Source organism: Lagenorhynchus albirostris, chromosome 20 (assembly GCF_949774975.1).
Source record: "Lagenorhynchus albirostris chromosome 20, mLagAlb1.1, whole genome shotgun sequence".
Classification (NCBI taxonomy): Eukaryota; Metazoa; Chordata; class Mammalia; order Artiodactyla; family Delphinidae; genus Lagenorhynchus; species Lagenorhynchus albirostris.
The window spans coordinates 47651494-47674036 of record NC_083114.1 but is presented as its reverse complement, the minus strand read 5'-3'; the positions used below and the strand labels follow the sequence as shown (position 1 = coordinate 47674036).

The following is a 22543-nucleotide window of genomic DNA, read 5'->3' as shown; positions in this document are numbered from 1 at the left end:
TCGGGGCGAAAATGGCGGCGGGGCGGCGCCGTCTCGGCTGGCCCGGAGCGGAGCGCGCGTCTGGCGCCAAGCTGACGCGCCCGAGCACTCTAGGAACGATCTCGGGCCGTCCCTTCGGGACGGTGAGCTAGCTCACCGAGAGCCGCCGTCAGACCCGCACGCCGCGGAAACCCACCGGGGAACCGGCAGCGGTCTCCGCGGGGGTCTCGCCCGCTCCGCCCCGCGTGCTCCTATTGGCTCCAGGGCCTGACCCGCCCCTTTCCCGCGGTCTCATTGGCCTAGGCAGAGCCCTGAAGCGTGGAGCCGCACCGCCCTCTACGCGTTCCTGTTGGTTCAGGCTTGTGGCTCGCTCGCTCCCGGAGCTTTCATTGGTCGAGCGGAGCGGCGAGGGGTGGGGCAGCGTCGGAGCGAAGACAACAAAGGGTGGCGGGTGGCGGGCAGCGGGCGGCGGGTGGCGGTGACCGCGTCTCCTGGTGCTCCGCTCAGGCCGCGCACCCGGACCTGCCAGCCCCGCTCCAGATGAAGTGTGAGCACTGCACGCGGAAGGTGGGCTCCGCGCGCTCGGGCCGGGGCGGGGTCCGGGTCAGGGGCCGGGGCCGGGAGGAGCCTACGCTCGCAGAGCCTGGGGCCTCGGGCGCGTCGGGAGCCTGGCAGCTCCGAGCGCCTCTGCCTCCGCGTCGTCGCTGACAGAACCTCCGGGCGCCGGCCCGCAGCTCCCGTTCTCGGGGGTGGAGGCCGCTGAGGGTGGGCCACCCGCGCGTCCGGTTCCCGCTCCCGTCTCCCGGAGGCGGCGTGACGTCGGGGCGCATGTCTATCCTTTCAAAGTACCTTCGAAGCCAAAAACCACCAGAAAAACCGACCAACCTTTGCTACCAGTCAGGGCACTCACAGCAGACACCATCCTTGGTGTGAATTAGCGATACGGTGATCAACAGTGTTTTTAGGGGGCTTTATGCTACTTAAAAACTTGAGTGCTTACAGTAACGAAAACGACACAGAAGTGCAGGAAGGAAACACGGGCTGGGCTTTCTGCTACCTGGGTAACCACGGTAACTGTGATAGCGTTACCCACTTACTTCTAGGCTGTGATGCACAGGGGGGTTTCTGTTTGTTTTTTCAAAATTGGATCGTATCATAAATATTATTCCATCACTTGCTCTTTCTTTCAGTCAACGTTATATAGGAGATACCTTTTCATAGCATTACACACAACCTTTGTTGTATTCCAAGTATACACATGTCCAGGTAGTCTGGCATTAATTTATCTGTCATGAGAGGCCACATTGCTTCTAGTTTTCATTTGCTGCAAACAATGCAGGTATAAAGGTGTGTATGGGTGTGTTTGTATGTCCACAATTATAAGTGCTTTTATTTCTGTAGAAAAGATTTTGAGACATGTGATGAATTCATCAGCAAGTATGTATGTTTTTTTAAATTCACAGAGTCAGATTAAAAGTTGTTCTTTCATATGTTCCTTTGCCTTTTCAAGGAATGTAGTAAAAAAACAAAAACCGATGACCAAGAGAATGCATCAGTCGATGTACCAAGTCCAGCCCACGAGAATGGAGAGGCAAGTAGATTTTTCAGTTTTGTATCAGCCTGTAGTAAACAGCTGCTGCTGTTTTTCTCCTCTTTGGGGGCTCACATCACCAGGTACATCATTGCTGTAAGAAAGAAAGAAGCAAGAAATGCAGGGGCTAAAAAGCCCCTGCCAGGGGCCAAACGTGCAAGTCAGTCAGTTGGAGGCACACGATCTTCAAGGTAAGAGCACGAAACAGTGTCTCTTCGCAGAATACACCAAGCCAAGACATACCATGTTAGGGACAAAGAAAAATGTTGTCCTTGGCTGTTTATTAGAAATAGAGCTGTAATGTTTAAACCTTCTTTTTTTTTTTTTTAGTGAAAAGTTCTATTCTGTTAGATGGGATTTTAGGTAGGTAATTTATAAAATAATTCAGATTTCCTGATTCTGTAAGTTTATTTTTCTAATGGTTTCTTCTCTCAGTTCTTGAGTTTTTAGGTTTTCCTTAGCCAGTAGTGACAGTTTACAATTACTAGGTGCATACCCTGAGCTGGGCGCTAGAGAAAGTGCTTTATACATGTGATCTCATTTCGTGCTCAGAATGAGCATTTCAAGTAAGCCCTACTGTTGTCCCCATTTTACAGAGAGGAGGATGCGGTACAGGGAGGTTAAGGTTATTTCTTCCCTTAAAAAGTACTGGTACCGGTTTTAGAAATGGAAAATTGGCAACATGGAAGAAGCAAGCAGCAGGTTTCCTCTTTAGTTTAGGAGTCCTAATACAACATTGAGTCAGACAGGCTTTGATCTGGTTCTGTAATGTACCAGTGCTGCTGTGTGCTCTGGTGACTGTAGGCCTTAGTGAGCAGCAGGGGATGAGACAAGCACCCAGGGCACTGAGGCAGAAGAGAGGCAGGGAGCACCTGGGGCCCTCCAGCCCCAGAGCACCTGGCCTGGGGCCTCCCACACCCACCCTCTGGCTACATCACCTTGGACAGACATCTAACCCTGGGAGCCCCAGTTTCCTTATCAGTGACATGGGGAGTTGGGTTACTTCTCTCCCAGGGCTGTGGTAGCCGGGAGATAATGTGTGTACATGGCTTAAGTGGGCACCCTGCCAGCACAGTGGGCGGACCCCCGATGGGAAGAGCCAGTCAGGAAAGTGGCTACTGGAGTGGGCCCTGAGGGGTGGTGAGAACTGAGGGTGGGGGACGTAGGGATGGGGTGAAAGCTCATCAGGCACAGGGAAGGTGTTAAGGGCAGGGAGATAGATTGGATGCATGTCTTAAGACAGGTGGCTTAAGCTGACTAGAGTAGGGGAAGAATAGAAGGAAACTACTTGGGAGGCTGAGGGTGGTGAGGCCTGGGTGGGCCAGCCAGAGTGGCAGAAGCAGGAAAGGGGGTGCGGCACAGGGAGCTGAGTGCAGTTTGAGCTGCACGGACCCTGAGCTTTGCAGGATATCAGTCTGGAGCTTGGGAGGGAGAGAGCTCCCTGGAGGCTGCGATTGGAGAGGTTGAGTAGGGGCCTGATGCTGCTCTGAGAAGTGAGGCTGATTGGAGAGAAGGGCCGATGGATAGGCTTCTGCAGAGAATGCCTGTGTTTAAGAGGCAGCAGGAGAAAGAGGAAGGACCGCAACAGGTGGGAAGGAACCAGGCCTGGCCCTTGAAAGCCTGCAGAGGATGAGGATGACGGGGTGGCGTGTGGCTCATAGGCCAGGAGGGAGCCCTGCTGCCCGCGGCGGCTCAGAGTGTGGTCCTGGGCACCTCTGCAGGGGCAGTGGAGATGGAAGTCTCAGTGCCGCTCAACAGTACCTATTAGGCACAAGCTGTGTGCCAAGCCATGTGCTCCAGACCCTTGGAGCAGCAGCTCTGGCCCCACCTCGGGGCTTGTTAGAAGTGCAAACCCTTGGGTCCTGTCCATACCTCCTGAATGAGCATCTGCAACATAACAAGGTCCCGGAGTGAGCGCTGCACAGTGACACCGGGGCACATGGGGAGGACGGAGGTGACAGTGTGCACTCCTGTTCAGAGCTGCTGTGGACGGGAGGACCACACCACCCCCACCGCGAGCCCTCTCTCACCAAATGTTTGAAAGAAGAACCAATGTACAACCATCAGGGGCTGTTGAAATGGCTCTGGTAGGCTTCAGAATATTCATATGTTCATCCACCAAATATTTATTGAGTGCCTTCTGTATACAGGAGATGTCAGAGAACACAAGGGTATGAGACAAGATTGCTCCCTCAGAGCTTGCATTTCAGGGAAAAGAGGCAACACGTAGATGCCAGGGGGTGCTGTTCTGGCAGGTGTCTGCGAGGGTCCGAGGGGTGAGCCAGGCTCTCAGGGAGCATTTCCCTCAGGGAGACCCAGAGCAGGAAGGGCCAGAGTGGCTAGAGGTGAGAGCTGGGAGGAGTGACGGTGATGAGGGCCTCCATTGGAGGTGTGGCTTGTGTTCTGGTGGACCTCTGCCTAGGGAGGGAGCTGCAGGGAGCAAGTGGGCGCAGGAGCAGCCAGGAGAAGACAAAGCAGCCAAGGGTTATTGTCTTGGTGTCTAAGGGAGCAGAGTCACTGATGTGTGAGTTTGAGCGTCACAGCTCTGTGACGTGAGGGCCCTGTTGCCCACGGGTCAGCAGTGAAATACGTTAGTGCTAAGCCTCTCAGGGAGGCCAGTCTGCGGGCTTCCACAGGAGGCTTCTGTGGGGAGCCGTGGGACTGGGCGAGCTCAACGGGGAGTGCAGAGCAGGCCAAGCCAGGAGCCCCCAGTGGCAGCAGGGAGAGGCGTGGGGGCAGGAGAAGCCCAGAAGTGTAGCTCTCCTCCTGCCACATTTGACGGTGCTGGCCCGCTCCCCGCATATTGCCATCCGTGGGACCCTGGTACCATGGTGGCTGCAGCACCTGAAGCTCCAGGCCTGGCCTGGATGTCTCAGGGGTTTTGCACCAGTTTTCTGTATTATGCTTGCGCTGTTACTTTTTCTAAAGAAGCAAGTATTAAAGAGTTTTTGTTGAAGAATCAGGCCAGAGCATCATCTTTTTTTCGTAGAAAGGAGAATTCCATAAATTGGCTGATGCCAAGATATTCCTGAGTGACTGCCTGGCCTGTGACAGCTGTGTTTCTGCAGAGGAAGGAGTCCAGGTTTCCCAGCAGAACGCCAAGGACTTCTTCCGAGTTCTGAACCTTAACAAGGTACGGCATCCCAGGCGCTTTCTGGCGCCAGAGGTGGGTGGAGGTCAAGGTGAGGCATGAAGCCTCTGCTCGGGCTTGGGGAGTGCATCTTGGCCCTGGCCCTGTGTCCCTTGCTGTAGTTGACCCTCTCCATAGCCCTGTCAGAACAAAACCGCATCCACAGTCACACTCCCTCATTGATGTGGGCAGCAACTATGGCCGGCACCACCGACCAGGCTCCCCTGGCTTGGGGGAGGCCTCTGAGTGCTTGGTCATGGGATGGTGTGGTGGCTCAGCTGCTGCCGCTCTGCCTCTGGGGCATTCTCAGAGGCAGGGCTTCTGTCCTCACAGGCTCTGCGTCCTGGGGCAGGGCTGTGGTCCTTCAGTTCATCCCTGCAGACTCCCTGTACAGATGGAACTACTCAGTGTCACTTGTATTCCAGTAGTGACAGGAAGACAGGTGAAGGGGAAAGACAGGAAAGGCGGAGGCAGATGAGGCTGTAAAGCACATCTCTCTTCGCCCTCACTCTGGCCTGGGGTGTTTCTGTGCTCTCACAGCTGCTTCCCAGGAAGTGTGTGTACCGGCTCTACACACCGTGCTGGGCACTTTGGCCCACGTGAGGCCCAGGTTTTTTTCTAGGTGTACTGACTGCAGGTAACAAATTTTTTCTTTTCCAGTCTTTGTATATCTTATTTCTTCTTCTTATGGTATTGTCTAGGACCTTTAAATCAACCTGAAATAGCAGTAGTGATAAAAATAGTACTAATGTCAGGACTTCCCTGGCGGTCCAGTGGTTGAGGCTCCACTCTCCCAATGCAGGGATCGCAGGTTCGATCCCTGGTCGGGGAACTAAGATCCCACATGCCACGTGTGGCGTGGCCAATTAAAAAAATAATAATAATAAAATTAAATTAAAAAAATAGTACTAATGTCTTGTTTCAGACTTTAGTGGAAATGCTGGTAAAGTTTTACTATTAAATAGATGTTTGCAGAATCTTTTACTATTAAAGAGATGTAGATACTCATACCAATCAGCATTTTGGCTATAGAAAATGGATACCCAAGTCAGACTAGCATAAAAAGGAAATGCTTAGTTATTTCATGAAACTGAAAGCTTAGAAGAGGGAGAGGTTTTGGGTTTGGCTGAGTCAGTCAGTCAGGGCTGTCATCAGGAAAAAGCAGTTTCTATTTCCCTGCTGCCCTCGGCTCTGGGCTTAGGCTGATCCCCTCTTGGTCATAAATCGGCTCCCTCAGAGGAGGTGATATTTGAGTGAGAATGAAGTGAGGAGTGCGTCCTCGCAATTCCCTGGGCAGGGCGTCAGACAGAGGGGCAGGAAGTGCCGAGTCTGGCTCCTGAAGCTGGGGACAGACCGCCCTCTGCTCTTCCTCCTCCAGTAGCATTTGAAACTTGCACCCCCTTGTTCCTGCTTCCAAATTTATATTAGGATGCTGCTGGTCACAAACCACAGAAACCATGCCTGGCTGGCTCGGGCATCATAGGAGTTGGTGAGGGAGCTGGAGGTCAGCGTGTGCCAGCTTGGTGCCCTGATGGATTTGTTGGGTGTGGGTTTCCCAGGCGTCGCATGAAAGTGAAATCCCATCCAGAGGAGACAGGCAGCCTCAGCATTGTCTCGCCTGAGCTTCAAGGCAGGGGCATGGGGACAGGACCAGACTGTCCTGTGACCAGTCCACAGGTAGACTGTGGTGGAAGGTGACCACTGAACACCTCTGTCCAGGTTTCTGCTTTTCCTCATTTGCAGGCAGTGTCTGACCTTAACAGTCTCTGTCATGATAATCCTGCATCTTCTCTCCTCTAATCCCAGGTCAAGGGATCCCACTGCTGACTTTCTAATACCCGACATGCTTGCTCATGCTGCTCCCCTGGGTTACATCCTGCGTGTCCGTGATGAGTCAGCATTCTTCTAAACTCAAATTGTTCATATTTTTCTAGGGATTTCTTGAACTGCCAGCATCTGGTTTTGGATTCAGGGTGTGATAGCCTGGTTTCACGCTTGTTTGTTTGGTATTTATTAAAGACTTCACAGAAAATGAGGATCATCTACTACTTAAAAATTTGCTAAAATTTGCCACTAAGTGACCTGGGCTTGAGGTCTCTTGGGGGCAGACCTCAGGGCCCCATTTTCATGTATTTTCATGGTTATGGGTCATTTCAGTTACTTACAGTCCAATATTGTACATAACTTTTATTTTTCCTTTAAATTTATCCATTTTCTCCAGATGTTTGCATTTATGTATAATATCGATGTATATATTTCTGATTTAATATTGTTCTTAAAATTGATAAAATCTCTTGGAATGTCTCATTCTTTTCATTCTCGTTTTTTTCTCCTTTTTCTTTGTGCTTGCCCGTGTCTTGTATATTTTATTAGTTTTTCCATTGGGCATCTGTTACATTCTGTTTGTTCTAGACTTTTCACGAAGGTGTCTTACTTTCACTCCTTGTGTAATCACCACATGTACAATGTTCTTCTCTATTTCTCCTAGAAATGTGATACCTCAAAGCACAAGGTGCTGGCAGTGTCAGTATGTCCTCAGTCTCTGCCTTATTTTGCTGCTAAATTCAGCCTCAGTGTGACTGATGCATCCAGAAGACTCTGTGGCTTCCTCAAAAGTCTTGGTGAGGTGCCTTTTGATATTATTTATAGCAAATAAATTTGATTTAATTTGAATTTATAACTTGAGTTTTTAACTGCCCTTTTAATCTCTAGAGTTCAATTTTCAAGGGCACAGGATAGGTAAGAACTTCCATGAGAGTTTTGTGGAACATAAGAGGACCGTCTCTCTGACCCATGCATGGTAGGCTGGTGTCACTTACCCTCTTGCCATGCAGATGGGTGTTGTGTTACGGCCGGGCTGGCCCCTCCGGGAACAGCAAATGACCATCTTAGGGCACGTAGCTGGGGACACCTGGGACCCACGCTTGCCCAGCAATGTCGAGTCGCCTGGCTCATAGTGGTTACAGAGGGCGTTTATTCGATAGAGAATCACATCTACGATGATTGGCATCTGGTTTCCCAGGAAGCTCTCTGAAGATCAGAGCAGGAAGGGAATGGGCTATGTCCTTTGTGTGAAGAATGAAAGGTCAGTACGTGAGGACTCAAATGTGAATGAATACTAGAGTAATACTGCCTCAAACAGTGATAAGAGTGCTTCTGTCTTGTCTGTCATGTCAGACTAGAACTTCCCCTCCAACCCAGAGTGTCCTACAGGTGGGCTCAGAAGAGGAGAACTTGAGCCATTTGCCAAATAAGAGTTTTTACTGTTCCTCAATGGATTTTTAAAGATGTAAACGCATTGGGATTACTAATAAAATAAGATGACATGTAGACTAAGTGTCCTCGCACTGGTCTGCCTGCCTCACTGCTCCGTGTTGCTTTCCACGTGGAGCTGTTTCTCGGTGCACTGCCTGCCACAATCAAAACTAAGGCTGCAGCTACCAGCGTGGACTCCTTAAGTCATCCTTTATGCTTTTAATCTTAAAAAGCCTAAGGTTAGGGCTTCCCTGGTGGTGCAGTGGTTGAGAGTCCGCCTGCCAGTGCAGGGGGCTAATCCAGAGCCTGGGCTCCACAACGGGAGAGGCCACAACAGTGAGAGGCCCGCGTACCACAAAAAAAAAAAAAAAAAAAGCCTAAGGTTAGCTTAGTTTTACCAGAGATCGAAGTTATTAGATGCTCTGTCTTCTCATAGTGAAAGGTCCTATTTTTGGGGGGGGATTTTTAAAAAATAAATAATTGGGCATTATGTGTTAATATTAATAAAGAAAATATATCCACAGTGAAACTGATATTTTTAAGGTAACTCTTTAAGGTGACACAATATTTATAATATTTCTTTATTATTTTTTATAAATTTATTTTTATTTTTGGCTGCATTGGGTCTTTGTTGCTGCGCGTGGTCCTTCTCTGGTTGCGGCAAGTGGGGCTACTCTTCGTTGCAGTGCACGGGCTTCTCATTGCAGTGGCTTCTCTTGTTGCAGAGCACGGGCTCTAGGCACACGGCTTCATTAGTTGTGGCACGTGGGCTCAGTAGTTGTGGCTCGTGGGCTCTAGAGCGCAGGCTCAGTAGTTGTGGCGCACGGGCTTCATTGCTTCTCGGCATGTGGGATCTTCTTGACCAGGGATCGAACCTGTGTCCCCTGCATTGGCAGGCAGATTCTTAACCACTGCTCCACCAGGGAAATCCCCATAATATGTCTTTTTTGTTGTTGTTGTGGTGGTGGTGGTGGTGGTGGTGGTAGTACGCGGGCCTCTCACTGCCGTGGCCTCTTCCATTGCGGAGCACAGGCTCCGGACATACAGGCTCAGCGGCCATGGCTCACGGGCCCAGCCGCTCCGCGGCATGTGGGATCCTCCCGGACTGGGGCACGAACCCGCGTCCCCTGCATCGCCAGGCGGACTCTCAACCACTGCGCCACCAGGGAAGCCCCATAATATTTCTTTTTAAGAATAACTGGCTGCTTTTAAGGTTTAGACCAGCTGCAGATATTAAAATTATTTGCTTGCTTTATTTTATTGTAATTGAGAGCACATTCTTTTGTCTTAGGTTTATTTTCCAATATTAAGAACTTATTTGCAGTAACATGGATGGACTTGGAGGGTATTATGCTAAGTGAATTAAGTCAGACAGAGAAAGACAAATACTGTGTGATATTTCTTATACGTGGAATCTAAAAAAATATAATAAGCTAGTGAATATAACAAAACAGAAGCAGGCTCACAGATAGAGAACAAACTAGTGGTTACCAGTGAGGAGAGGGAAGAGGGGGAGGGACATTATAAGGGTGGGGGATAAAGAGGTACAAATTATTAGGTATAAAATAAGCCGCAAGGATATATTGTACAACACAGGGAATATAGCAAAAAAAATTTGGTTTTTGGCCACACCACGCGGCTTGCAGGATCTTAGTTCCCTGACCAGGGTTTGAACCTGGGCCATGGCAGTGAGAGTGCTGAGTCCTAACCACTGGACCGCCAGGGAATTCCCTATAGCAAATATTTTATAATAACTATAAGTGGAGCATAACCTTTAAAATATGTGAACCACTATATCATACACCTGTAAATTATATAATTCTGTATATCAACTATACTTCAGTTTTAAAAAAAGAAAAATATTTATTAAGAAAAGAATAGCTAGTTAAAAATCAACTTAATAAAGGTATGCTCAGCCAGTTTACTCATTTTGTTTATTTTAAAGATATCAAAGAGCATTACAGACTGGAATTTAATTTAGCCAGTGAATTGGAAGAGAATACTGCTGGTACCTTGTAATATTCCATTAATTTACATATGGAGTACGGTAAGGTGTTTGTGTACATGTAGAGGGGAAAAGAGGAAGCAGGAGAGAGAATATATATGTTTTATTGTGAAAAATGATACGTGCTGTTGTTTGAAAGAGTAAAGGGCACAGTCTCCTACTTCGGCAGCTATCGATGCTTGTGGAGTCTGCCCTTTCAGTTTGTCCCTGACACTCCAGACCCTGAGAATAGATCCCACATTCTGTGATGTGGAGCCGAATGCGCCTCTCTTCCCTGCAGGGGTGCATTATGTCTTCGATACAACAATCGCTGCAGATTTCAGCATCCTGGAGAGTCAAAAAGAATTTGTGCGTCGATTCCGCCGGCACAATGAGGAAGAGCCCACGTTACCCATGCTGACCTCTGCCTGTCCTGGTGAGCACAGGGCCTGCGGCTGGGCCTCTGGGTGCCTGAAGCACCTTTTCACATCAGTCTATGTTTGGGGGCAGGCCTAGGCAGTGGATGAGGTCGGGGGTCAGTGGGTCTTGGGGAGTAGTTTCAGCCTTGAGTAGTTTTACATCGACCAACATATTTATTAAAAGTATGACATATTTCAAATGTCCAAACAATTATAGATAATATGAACACCCATGGATCTTTTGCCAACTTAAATAGAAGTTACATAATAAAAAATATTTCTTTACATTAATACTAGATTCCATCCTGGAGCACTTTTTAAACCAGTCTTTAATTAGTTTTATTATATAGAGCTTGGTGCCTGAGGTAGAGAAATTTTATCACAGGTTTTTTAATTCTGGAAAAATAGAAAGTTTTGGAATAAGAAAATGTTTAAAGATGATGCGTAAGGGAAGGGAGGAAGTGCTGTACTGGTAAGTGACATTTAGTGAAAAAATTATTTCTAAATAAATCAGGTCTGTGAGAGCCCAGTTATGGTCTACATAATCTTAGGTTTTTGTTCACGTTTCTATTTTCAGTTTACCTCTCCTCCCCCACCATGGTTCCAAATTTTTCTAGCATTTTACATGTCGCCCATCAATCATTAGGATTACGATTTAATAAAGTTGAACGTTGACATTATGGTTGCTTAGAATTTGGAAATACTTTCCACCCAGTCGTAAAACCATGGAAAGCAAATTTGCCATCTGTCCAAGAGGCCCATGGGTTGATTCATTAACTGAGCGATGTTGTTCAGCGGCCCACGGGCCGGTGAGAGGTCATCAGCATCAGGTGGGGCTTATTTCCCGTGTGTAGGTTGTCCTCCTGGAAAGATGACCCCCCACGTGGATGCTCCCAGCTCTCCAGGCGTGTCAGGCAGTTTCTGTATCCAGAGTCTGTATAAACTGACTCTAAATGCACACTTTGCTGGACCGTGGTGTCCACTTCTGCATTTACGTCCTTGTAGGTGTTTTTGCAGCTGCTTAGGAGTAGATATGCACAGCTGAGGTCTCCAAGGGCACTGCAGAGATGCCCCTGCCCCTGGGATCCCAGCACCGGCTCCTTGTGGGGCCCTCACTCGATGCCACACAGCCATTCACTGTGGCTCATTCCCACCCATCCAAGGAAGAGGCAGTATAAAATGACCCGAGCTCGGCCTGTGCCCCCAGGGCAGTGGTTCCAGACTTCCCATTCCACGTTCCTGTCGGCAGGATCACAGGAATTCCTGTGCTGTCCTGACACCAAACCTTCAGATAGCGATGGATTCCTTATGTGGGAGGCCCTGTTGGGATGGAGCCTGGGACAGAAGCCTCCACTCCTGGCAGGAACTAGCCCTGCTGACCTGGGTAGTAAGCAGGTGGTTGATTCCTGCAGAAAGCAATGGGCCCTCTGTCCTTGGAGTGAGCGCAGCACTGGTGGAGACCTGGGCTGTCTGCTGTTGCTGCAGACCAGCCACTCCCCCTCCTCCAGCTTGGTGTTTGCTGCATTTGGTGGTCTCCCTGAGCTGCTCAGGGCTGTTTACTCTTGGGTTTGGAGCTTCTCCGAGTTTTCTTCCTAGATAATGATGCATTTTCCTTCGGGAGCTCTTCGTAGCTAAGCCAGTTAAAACTGTATCTGTTGTTCATGTTTATGCCACCCCTCAAATTCGGGGAGATGAGGTGAGATCTGGTTCGGACCTAACCCTTTTCTAGAATTTGGTGCTGACGTTTTGCTTCCCTGTGACAACTTAGGGAAATTAAAACAACACCAAGTCGGACGATTTGACCTGGTGCGCAGAATCAGGCTATAGGTGGTCCTGGACTGACTTGCCAGGCTTCTGCACACAGGTTCCGTATGTCCCAGTCATGCTTCCTCAGACTGGAGGGCAGCACGTCCAGGCCGGGATAGGGACATCTGGGCAGGCCCTTGCTGCCCACAAGCCAATGGAGCACCACCTTGCCGGCGCACCTTTGCCCAGCGGGGGTGGGTGGGAGAGGGGGTATTGAGCTGCTCAGCTCTGGACATGCTCACGGGCCTTGGGCTGTGTGATATCCCGCCAAGAGCACTCATTGAGCTGAAGTGTGGGAAATAATCTCTCCAACCCAGCAGAGTGTCTGGAGAGCGGGAACCTTGTGCCAGGCACTTCTCTGAGCAGGTTCCCTTTCTGCCTTTAGAGAGGGTCACTGTGAAGAGGTGGGTAGTCTGACAGGGTGGGATTTGGGTGCCCTACCCACACCCATGCTGCCACCAAGTTGGGGGGCCAGCGGGGCTTACCAAGCCCCACGCCGGTGCTGGTGGCAAGTTCTGATCAGGGGTGCCCGTGGGAAAGTGCTAGTCTGTCTGGTGTCTGTGCCAGGTGCTGTGGACCCTGTGACCCGGTTCCTCCTCCTCATGCCTGTTTGGTCCTCTTCCCCGCCCTGGCCAGGAGGTTCTCCGGGGCCCTGGCTCCTACCGCCTGGTGTTCTGCCTGATCTTGTGTGAGGCCTTCACAGCACATAGCACATTCACCCGCAGCATGGAGCTGGGGTCTGCCTGAGAGCCGAGTCTGCATGTGTGGGCACTGGCGCTGAGACCAGGGTGCACAGGGGCCTTACAAAGCCAGACCTGTGGTGGGAGTGGCCTTGAGCCCGCAAATGCTCAACGACCTTTGATAGTTTTTCTTTTTTCTTTTTACTTATTTATTTATTGGCCGCGCCATGCAGCTTGTGGGATCCTAGTTCCCCAACTAGGGATTGAACCTGGGGCCCCGGCAGTGAAAGCGCTAAGTACTAACCACTGGACCACCAGGGAATTCCCTAGTTTTTCTTTTTTAATGTGAACCATTCTGTGTACATGTGCAGAGGCTGGGAACGAGGGGAGCCATCCTCCAGCAGCATTTCTCTTAGGGGCTTATGCTGGTGACCATGGACATTGCCTGAGTATGCTCAGGCCTGCAAGCAGGTGATGGCTGTGGTTTGAGTTTGTTCAGATGGGATTGGCTGGTGCTTGCTGTTCCTCCTTCCGGGAGTGGGCATGGGGAGGCGGCTGCCCCAGGGTTCTGGTGGGCAGCTTGTCTCCAGGCTTCCTCGCCCCCGCTCCCCCCCCCCGACACCCCTTTCATGGTGCTGTGGTGTGCACACCAGACACAGCTGTAGGATCAGCAGTGTCACCAGACGCTCTCCTCACCAGGTCGTGCCCAGCGGGAGAAGGGAGCAGGCTGTTGCTCCTGCAGGTTGAGCTGCTGGCTGTTTGGTCCGCTGACCTTTCTGACCTGCAGTCCGCCCCAGAATCTATGGCAGCGGTGGTGCACTCACAAGGCATTGTGGGAGTCAGCGACTCAGGGGAGATGCTAAGGGCCATGCTGGGCATGCCGTGGGCACGCTGCAGGTTGTGCTGCTTATTGTGCATTGCTTGAGGGTGTGGGTTTCTCATATTGCATTGTCCTAACAGTGGGCAATTACTGGGCTGTTAATTTCCAATAGGTGAGTGAAGCTGGGTAGGCCTGGTGGCCATTGGCTCCTGTCTGAACTGTGGCCACCCATCCTGGCTATGAGAACAACTTTGCAGCTGGCAAGGTGGAGCTGGAACCAAGCCGCCCAGGACGCCACCTCGTAGCTGCTCCTTCAAGCTTGTTCTCAATTTGGGGAGACCTGCAACCCCAGCTCTTACCTTCCTCTTGCTCTATTCTGTCTGGTCTGGGGCCGAGGGAGGCGTGCATTCCCGGCACCCTCCAGTCTTGTGGCAGACGCACCTGGGATTCCCGTGGCCGAGCCGCTGAGGAGAGGCGGCCTGGTCAGAGGGAGCCTGTCACGCACTCCTGAAAGAAGACGTGTCCTGCTCTACTCCGGGTGAGGCAGCCACGAGGAGCTGACACGGGGCCCTTTCCTCCTCAGGCTGGGTCCGATATGCTGAGCGGGTGCTAGGTCACCCTGTCACCCCCCACCTCTGCACTGCCAAGTCTCCCCAGCAGATTATGGGATCCCTGGTGAAGGACTACTTTGCCAGACGGCAGGTAAGCCGGCCTGAAGGGCAGCATGCAGGTCAGGCAACGAGCTTCCATGTGAGGACAGGTGCTGATGGGAACTCAGGGCAAGCGAGGGAGGGCAGGGGAGGTTCCACCGGGCGTGCAAGGTGGTCTCAGCCCCAGGCCCTGCTGATTGAGGGGGCATCCAGACACCTGGTCACTCAGCTTCCAGCTTCTGGCATTGCCACCAATTCCTGCTTAGCCAGGGGCACGGAGAGGGGCGGCCTGGTCTCTTGGGAAGCATCTGGAAAGTCTGCAGGGAAAACGGCTGGGCGTTCATTTACAGTCCAGCAGCGGCTTGTTGTCACGATGTTTGGTCACCACGTGCATAGTTCAGGGGAAACAGGCCAGCTTCTGGCTTCTCCCTGTGAGTGTCCAGGCAGCAGGTCTTGAGCGAGGTGGCGCCGTGGGTGGGCTTGGGGGTGCTGCGGCTCAGGAACTTGGTCTGTGGGAGCCGGGTCTTGGACCCCGAGAAAGCACCAGGCCTGCTCCCTTGTGGCATGTTCTGGGTCCAGCGCATTAAGCTGCCCCCTCCCTTCTGCATGGCCCCCAACGTGGATTTGCTTTTCCTGCACAGAACCTGTCCCCAGACAAGATTTTCCATGTCATCGTGGCCCCTTGCTATGATAAGAAGCTGGAGGCCCTTCAGGAAGATGTTCTCACGGCTTCGAGGGGTTCCCGGGGCACTGACTGCGTGCTAACCTCAGGTGAGGGTGGGGCCTCAGGAAAGGCAGCAGGGGGAGGCCAGCCCCGCGGCCAGTGCGTGTCCGCGGTGAGGGCCTGACACACAATCACACTGGGGACACTGAAGCTTCCTCCTTCAGAGCAAAGCAGAAAGCACATGTGTGACCGGGGACATTGCTGGGGGACTCCTCGTGGAGGCCCTGCCCCTGGACTTGTGCAGAGAGCCCGCAGCACCTTCTCAGTGTTGGGATGGGAGTGATTCCCTGGAATCCTCAAGACCCATTCGGAATGCTGCCATCAGTTGAGAGGTAGATTAAGTCTTTGCTGAAGCCCAGCTGGGTGTACTTTAAATGGCCTTGAAAACAGGTCCCTACGGCATGGAGGCAGAGTGGCTGGCTCTCTGGCAACCTCCGAGGACAGTGGGTCCCCTGACCAGAAACTCCCCACATGGAAGCCCGTGGAAAGGTCCCCACCGCACAGGCTCCTATGGCGGTGATGGGGGTGAGTGGGGTGGGAGAGCCTCAGCCACAGCCCTCTGCTCACCTTAGATGATGGGTTTTCCTAAGAAGCACACTCGGGCATCTTTTCTTTGAATACAGTAGATTTTTACTCTTTTTCACAGATGTTCAGTCTTCTCACACACACCTGACACCACAGCAGTTGATTCAGGATACACCCTTAGTGTTAAGGGTTTCTTCAGGATCCCTTGTGCAAAGGGAGATACAAAAGTGGTCCTGATTTTCGATCGGTCTTGTTGCAGATAACTGTCATCCTATCCACATGAAAGCTTTCCACTCAGGAAACAAAAACACCGGGAGACGTTTGTAGAAGCCCCCGTTTCAGGGGCAGAAGGAGGAATTAGACTCTTCCCTGGCATTTCATCAGTGTTACTTTGCATCTGTTGCCTGTGACAGGCGTGATGACCAAGGTCATTGTAACCTAGAATGTCCTCCGGGGGAAGGAGGTGACACCAGGAGCAGCTCCTGAGGAAATGTGGGCCGTGTCCTGTCACGGCATCTTATGTCGCTTCTTTGTCTGTAGGTGAAATCACTCAGATGATGGAACAAAGTGACCTCTCGGTGAGAGACGCTGCTCTGGACACTCTGTAAGTGGCTTTGCAGGGAGACGCACCCTTGCACCTTGGGGGCCTCCTGTGTGACCTTGTGACCTCTGCCAGGCGCATGTCCCAAGGCCTCCCTCCTTTACAGTGAGGCCACATGCCACACTGAGGCATGGGTGTGGTGAGGCCCCTGGCCTCGGGGGCCACTCCCTTTGTTGCCCCACTACGTACGACCCTTGGCTCTGCATAGAGCATGCGCAGCACCATGGAGTGGACACCAGCACCCCCCACTCCTGAACTTCACATGTTCCTGACGTTACACCTGGACCTACTGGGGGATGGGGGCCACCTCCAGACACAGAGTGGCTCCCTCAGGTCCCTTTGCCCAAGAGCAGCAGACTGGGTTTCTGCCATCAGTGGTGACCCCAACCACTGACCGTGGTCCTGCTGCATCCTGTTCCCCAGAGTGTACACAGACTGCAAGAGCACACGAGGGCCACAGGGCACACACGGGCTGCGCAGCAGATCCTTCCGGCAGTGACGTCAGGCCCACGTGTGGCCCTGGTGTGGAAGGCGGACTGTAAGCATAGGATGTAAGCGACTGGTGTGCCTGTGGCCAGAGCCTGTGTTTGGGCCCAGGCTGACCCAGAGGCCTCGTCCTGGCCGGGCACAGATGGTGTGCCCTCTCAAGTGGCCCTCAGATGCCTAGTTCTCATGGCCCGAGTTGTGAGGTTCTAAGGGTCGTACCCTTCACACACGTGCAGCCAGAGGAAAGGAGTCATTGGGGCAGTGGTGGGTGCGCCTGCACCTGCAGGCTTCATGTCAGCCAGTGAAACCCAACACAGATGAGGTTTTTGCCCAAAGTCTAAATACTTGTAAAGGTTTTCGCAACCTTGGATCATAAATCTTAGGGAGTTGGATTTAATTCTTGCTGTCACTTTCCCTGCCTGGTGAGGTTTGGAGACATGAAGGAAGAGGAGGTTAGACGCCATGACGGAGCCAGCTCCGACGGATACCTGGCGCACATCTTCAGACATGCGGCCAAGGAGCTGTTCAACGAGGACGTGGGGGAGGTCACCTACCGCACCCTGAGGTGTGTGGGGCTGGGGTGGCCTCTGTCTGTCTTCTTGTGTGGGCAGTGCTGCCTGTCAGGTGTAAATTCTATAAATAGGACCCCCACCCTGCAAAGCCAGCTGCAGGTCTGGGAGGGAGGTCCTATTTATAGAATTTACACCAGTCAAGATCGAAAGGCCTTTTATGTGTTATTCACAGACTTTTAAATTTTGCTGACACTCCAAACTTAGACTGGAAATAATCCTCAAACCACAGAGGAAGGACCCTACAGATGAAAGTCTGTGCTGTTGATTTTATAGGAACAAAGACTTCCAGGAGGTCACCCTCGAGAAGAGCGGGGAGGTTCTCTTGCGCTTTGCTGCTGCTTATGGCTTTCGAAACATCCAGAACGTGGTCCTAAAGCTGAAGAAGGGCAAGTTCCCGTACCACTTTGTGGAGGTCCTCGCCTGTGCCGGGGGTAAGACTCAGGGGCCCAGGCTGAGCTGGGCATCTCCGAGCCCTGTAGGAAACGGGCCCTATTGGCCACCCCCAGCCTCACTCAGCTCCAAGGGCTTTGTGGGAGTGTGGATGCTGCCCTGGTGGTTGTGGCATGATGGTCCCTCTCACACCCACATATTGGAAAATGCAGGCTGGGAGATGTCACCTTGGAAAACCTCTTGGGGACATGGTCCCAGAGAAGAGTTGCTTGGGTGACACCAGCTGAGAGCCGGCTCGTGTGGCAGCTGGTGTCGAGAACACTGAGACTGCCTGGTAGCTTGAATGGCCCCTACCTCCTCCAGCCAGGTTTGTCAGTGAGTGATGGGAGAGACCCGTGTGATGGATGGAGGCCGATGAGAGGGGGTAGGGGTCCCGCAAGAGGACCTGCTGGTGGAGTCGGGCAGGAGGGAAGCGTGCGGCCCCCATGGCCCATCAGGCCCCTTGGTGGTGATAGAGCCAACTCAGAGAGGGGGTCAGGGATGTCTGTACCATTCTGGGGTGGGGGGTGCCCACAAGATACGCAGGTGGAAATACCTGGGGCGGGGGGACGCGGATCCAGGTGCGAGACGGGCTCAGGGAGAGGAGGCCCCAGTGCGGGTGGCTGAGGGCAGAGAGGCGAGCGCTGGCCGTGGGGGATGGGCAGCCTTGGGGACCTTGCTCCAGGGACCAGGACACGGAGGGCAGATCCCATGGTCTGAGTGGAGGAGTGGACAGGAGATGAGGACGAGGAGGCAGCGGGGGAGCTGTGGGCTTGAGGGGTCCATGCAGGCCCTCCAGGAGAGGCACCCCATACCTGCATGCCGATCAGGGTAGAGGCTCAGCAGGACTCACTTGTGCCCTGTAGTTAGAGCATCAGCTGGGGGAGCAGGAGCTGGGATCTGAGGAGAGAGAAGCAGCCCCTGGGCAAGTGAGATGTGAGGTCCAGAGGGCAGCTGTTGGGTGCAGCCAAGGGATAAGCGGAGGGAGGTTTGGAAATTTGCTGCAGATTCTTTTATTTTTATTTTCATGTTTTTATTTATTTATTTGGCTGTGCCGGGTCTTAGTTGCGGCACGCAGGATCTTTGTTGCTGCATGTGGATCTTTTAGTTGCGGCATGCTGGATCTTTAGTTGCAGGCACGTGGGATCTTTAGTTGCGGCATGCAAACTCTTAGTTGTGGCATGTGGGATCTAATTCCCTGACCAGGGATCAAACCCAGGCCCCCTGCATTGGGAGCACAGAGTCTTAACCACTGGACCACCAGGGAAGTCCTGCTGCAAGTTCACTTAAATGAATTTTTATCTTACAAGTCATGACATCATGTAACATGTTTGAAAATAAGTAGCGCCAATACATAGGAGGCATATTCCTTATTCAGGCTGAGGTGTTAGGGTGTTGGGCTCATGGGTCTCCATCCACCGTCCCCCTCCCCTGTGCAGCCCAGATGTGGATGCACACATTATGTAGACACCAGTGATTTAGCTGTTCATTAGTAATTTCTATGTTCTCCTGGTTTTGATAAATTTCAAGAGAAACTGGAAATCCAGATTTGCATACATAGCCACTCACTTCTAAAAGGTTGGCAAGTTATTTCGGCTTTAGATAAAAACATTTCACGGGTAATGTAAATAGGAGGGACTGTGAGCCTGTGACTGGGGTCTTGGGGCCCAAGGTCCAGCTCCAGGCTCTGGCCACGAGACACTGCACACTGCTGTCATTCCTCTCTTCCAGAACCATCGTCCCTTTAAGATGAAAGGTGGGGGACTTCCCTGGTGGTCCAACAGTTAAGACTCCGTGCTTCCACTGCTGGGGGCGAGGGTTCGATCCCTGGCCAGGAAACTAAGATCCCACATGCCATGTAGTGCGGCCAAAAAAAAGGTGAAAGGAGGGAAAGAGTAAGCTCCCTTTGTTTTTCAGGGTGCCTTAACGGCAGAGGCCAAGCCCAGACCGAGGATGGGTGCATGGACAAGGCCCTGCTGCAGAAGATGAAAGGCATCTACACTGACATCCCCGTGCGGCTCCCGGAGACCAGTTCCCATGTGCAGGAGCTGTACCAGGAGTGGCTGGATGGCACCGACTCCCCCCGAGTCCAGGAAGCCCTGCATACCGCGTACCAGGGCCCAGGGCATCCTGCTAACAGCCGAGACATCAAGTGGTGAAGGTCGAGGAGGCTGGGAGGCAGGCCTGTCTGCTGCCTGAGGATGGAGGAGCTGCCATGTATGGGTATCAGAGACACTGGAAGAAAATAGCTCAGCTTTTCTCTTACTACTTTGGTTTTTCAGAATTCTTTGCCACCCCCATTTGTCAGCAGCCCCCTCCCTCAGTTCGATGAGGTGCTATCTTCGTAATATGTATGTGATTGGAATATTTTAACGTGAGAGAAGGGTGCCCCAATTTGAGTTTCCTTTAAGACTGAAAAATTCCAAAGAACAAGAATGGAGTCAGAGTACTGTCTTCTGGGCTTAGTGAAAATCCAGAAAGTGTCCTGTGAACAGCTAAGACCCCAGAAATTCTGATACACATGCCTCAGACAGATTTGATGTGGAAATGACAGGAAGTGGGCAGGGTGCGGGGGTCTATGGTCTGCCCAGTTGGCTCTTATTTTTATCCACTTATTTTATTCTTAAAAATGTTTTTGCCAGAATGTGAATAAACTGCATCCTTTAGGAATCAGGGGGCTCATAAATATGAATCTGGATTTTCAGCTTTTCTGGAGAAAAAGTTCTGGCAACAGTGGGCCACATTCCTTACTGCTGTGGTGTCCAGAGTGCTGTGTAACAGCCGCCTCCTGGGACCAGACCCTCTAACTGTGGCCCTGCAGGCTCTGCAGCTTATGTCCCAAATTCACGCTTTCACATTCACATTCTTTAAGTGAACTCACCTTGAGGCAGAGGGAGGCCTGCGAAGGGTGATGGGTGTTACAGATGGAAGGATGGAGAGGCAGCTGCCCTGCTCAGGCTAGGCTGTGTGGTCGGCAGTCAGCCTCCTCCATCCTTCCCTGGGTGGGGTCAGGCAGGTGACGGCCCTTCTGACCCTGAACTTGGGTGAGGCAGCTTCCTGATGGTCCAGCCTCTCCTCGTTCTCCTTCCCGGTGTCCTTCCCACACACCGTGGGCCTGGCTCGTCCACAGGGCTCGGTGAAGCCTCCGTGGCTCCTGACGGGACTCCCCCACCTGGCATGTAGTGCTCATGTGAGCTCGCCTTAAAGAAAGGTGGAAGAGAGCAGTTTACCCACAAACAGAAAGGGCTAGCAAAGAATTGGAAATTATGGAATCATGGAACTCCATGTCAGGGCTCATCCTGTGAAACAAAGACTTCTGTGGATAGGCCTCCAGTTGGTTGTTCAAAGCACTTGAATTTTGTTATCATGGGTGGTGACATTCTTCTTGGATCCCTCAGTGCTGTAAGCCTGAGCTGTTAGATTTCCTTCATCTACTCTATGTTGTATTGTACCTGTATACCTATCTGGGTTGACAACTGGATATAATGTGTGAAATTGTATATTTTTTCCTTTTAACCTATATACAATTGAGTTTCTATCCTCTACAGTAACTGATTATGGAATAAACACTTGAAGAGTGTCTGAGTGTGGAGAGTGCATGAACCAGATGCTGACTCCCCAGCCAGGGGCCTGCGTGTGCCCTCCCTCACCAGCCCCACCCAGGCTACTCCCTCGCGCTTTGGGAGCCAGCACCACCCTGGAGCAGGGGAGCGTCTTTGCCCGAAGCCCTCTGTGGGCCAGGGATGCCAGGAGTCCGGTGGGGCTGCTCTTCTTGCTTCGAAAGCCACCTCTTCCAGCTACAACAAAAACACGCCCCCCCAGGCTCGGGGACGGGGTGTTCGCACATGTGGCGTCAGGTCCTACCCACAGCTGACCTTTGGTTACAGCCACATGAGAGGAAAGTGGAATGAGGATTGGTTTTACTTCGTTATAACTCAAGTGATATGAGCAGTCACAGTGAGGGGTGGCACCATGATCGGGCAGGGGGTGTCTGCTAGTGAGCAGTGCTATCCTGGCATGAGGAGGGGAACAGAATAGGTCCAGATTCGTGTCACACCCAGCAGCTGCCCTACAGGAGTGCTGTTGTCTGAGTCCTGGTGCCACTGATACCTCCAGTGGACCGTGATCGTGTCCTGTAGGTGTGTGTATGTTGGTCATCCTGGTGAATAGCTGTTCTCTAGTGCCCTTGCTCTGGACCATATCCGAGCCCAGATTTCTCAATTCCATTTCCTCCAGGCCTGTCCGCTTGGTCCAGTTCCAGCCAGTGTAGATACTGGTGCTTTCTCCTCAGCTTTGCTGGAGTAAGGACTGGAGTTCATGCACCGCCCACACATCAGTTTGATGCTGGCCTAGGGTGTGAGGCAAGGGCACTGCCTGTTATAGGCTCTTAAGTTCTGCCACTGACTTAAAGGGAAGCCCAAGCCTGGCTTTTTAACTGAGAAAAAGTGTCTTCTTTTCCGTGTCCCTGTAAAGTGTTCCACGTTAGTTTTACATGGATGTTTCCAAAAGCTTGATGAAAGAACTCAAGCACAGCGTTCTAAGAGTGAAGGGTAGTTACACTCAGTGAGTCATGCAAGTAGTGAATTTTATGAGACATAAAGCACTAGCATTTCTAAGGCTACATTGAAGCTGCCAAAAGCCTAGATTTCTTGAAGGAAAAACTGTCTTTCTTACCGTCTCCTTGTAAAGACTTCCTTTTAAATTAAATTTATAGGGCTTCCCTGGTGGCGTGGTGGTTGAGAGTCCGCCTGCCGATGCAGGGGACACGGGTTCGTGCCCTGGTCCAGGAAGATCCCACATGCCACAGAGCGGCTGGGCCCGTGAGCCATGGCCGCTGAGCCTGCGCGTCCAGAGCCTGTGCTCCGTAACGGGAGAGGCCACAACGGTGAGAG

The 22543-nt window shown here is 51.9% G+C and overlaps 1 protein-coding gene across 3 annotated transcripts; it reads left to right on the top strand.

Moving 5' to 3' along the window:
• Positions 1-381: 381 nt before the first annotated feature.
• Positions 382-21239, top strand: NARF (nuclear prelamin A recognition factor). 3 transcript variants are annotated; one of them, XM_060133629.1, is made up of 11 exons: positions 382-546; positions 1490-1570; positions 4560-4703; positions 7189-7321; positions 10241-10375; positions 14248-14366; positions 14956-15085; positions 16104-16167; positions 17078-17215; positions 17496-17653; positions 19569-21239. In XM_060133629.1, exons 1-11 carry the CDS (start codon positions 520-522, stop codon positions 19808-19810), a joined length of 1371 nt encoding a protein of 456 aa, XP_059989612.1. In that variant the 5' UTR covers positions 382-519; the 3' UTR covers positions 19811-21239. The 3 variants fall into 3 exon arrangements, with proteins under 3 accessions (XP_059989612.1, XP_059989613.1, XP_059989614.1); XM_060133630.1 differs by lacking the exon at positions 4560-4703; XM_060133631.1 differs by lacking the exons at positions 1490-1570; positions 4560-4703 and having other exon boundaries at positions 417-546.
• The last annotated feature ends 1304 nt before the right edge of the window (positions 21240-22543 follow it).

What these genes read in the sequence shown, in the direction of transcription:
- NARF (XM_060133629.1), top strand. Translation starts at nt 520, where the DNA reads ATGAAGTGTGAGCACTGCACGCGGAAG. An exon ending in GAGTTCTGAACCTTAACAAG is followed by an intron (nt 4,704 to 7,188) that starts GTACGGCATCCC and finishes TATTTCTCCTAG; the next exon opens with AAATGTGATACCTCAAAGCA. An exon ending in TGGCTTCCTCAAAAGTCTTG is followed by an intron (nt 7,322 to 10,240) that starts GTGAGGTGCCTT and finishes TCTTCCCTGCAG; the next exon opens with GGGTGCATTATGTCTTCGAT.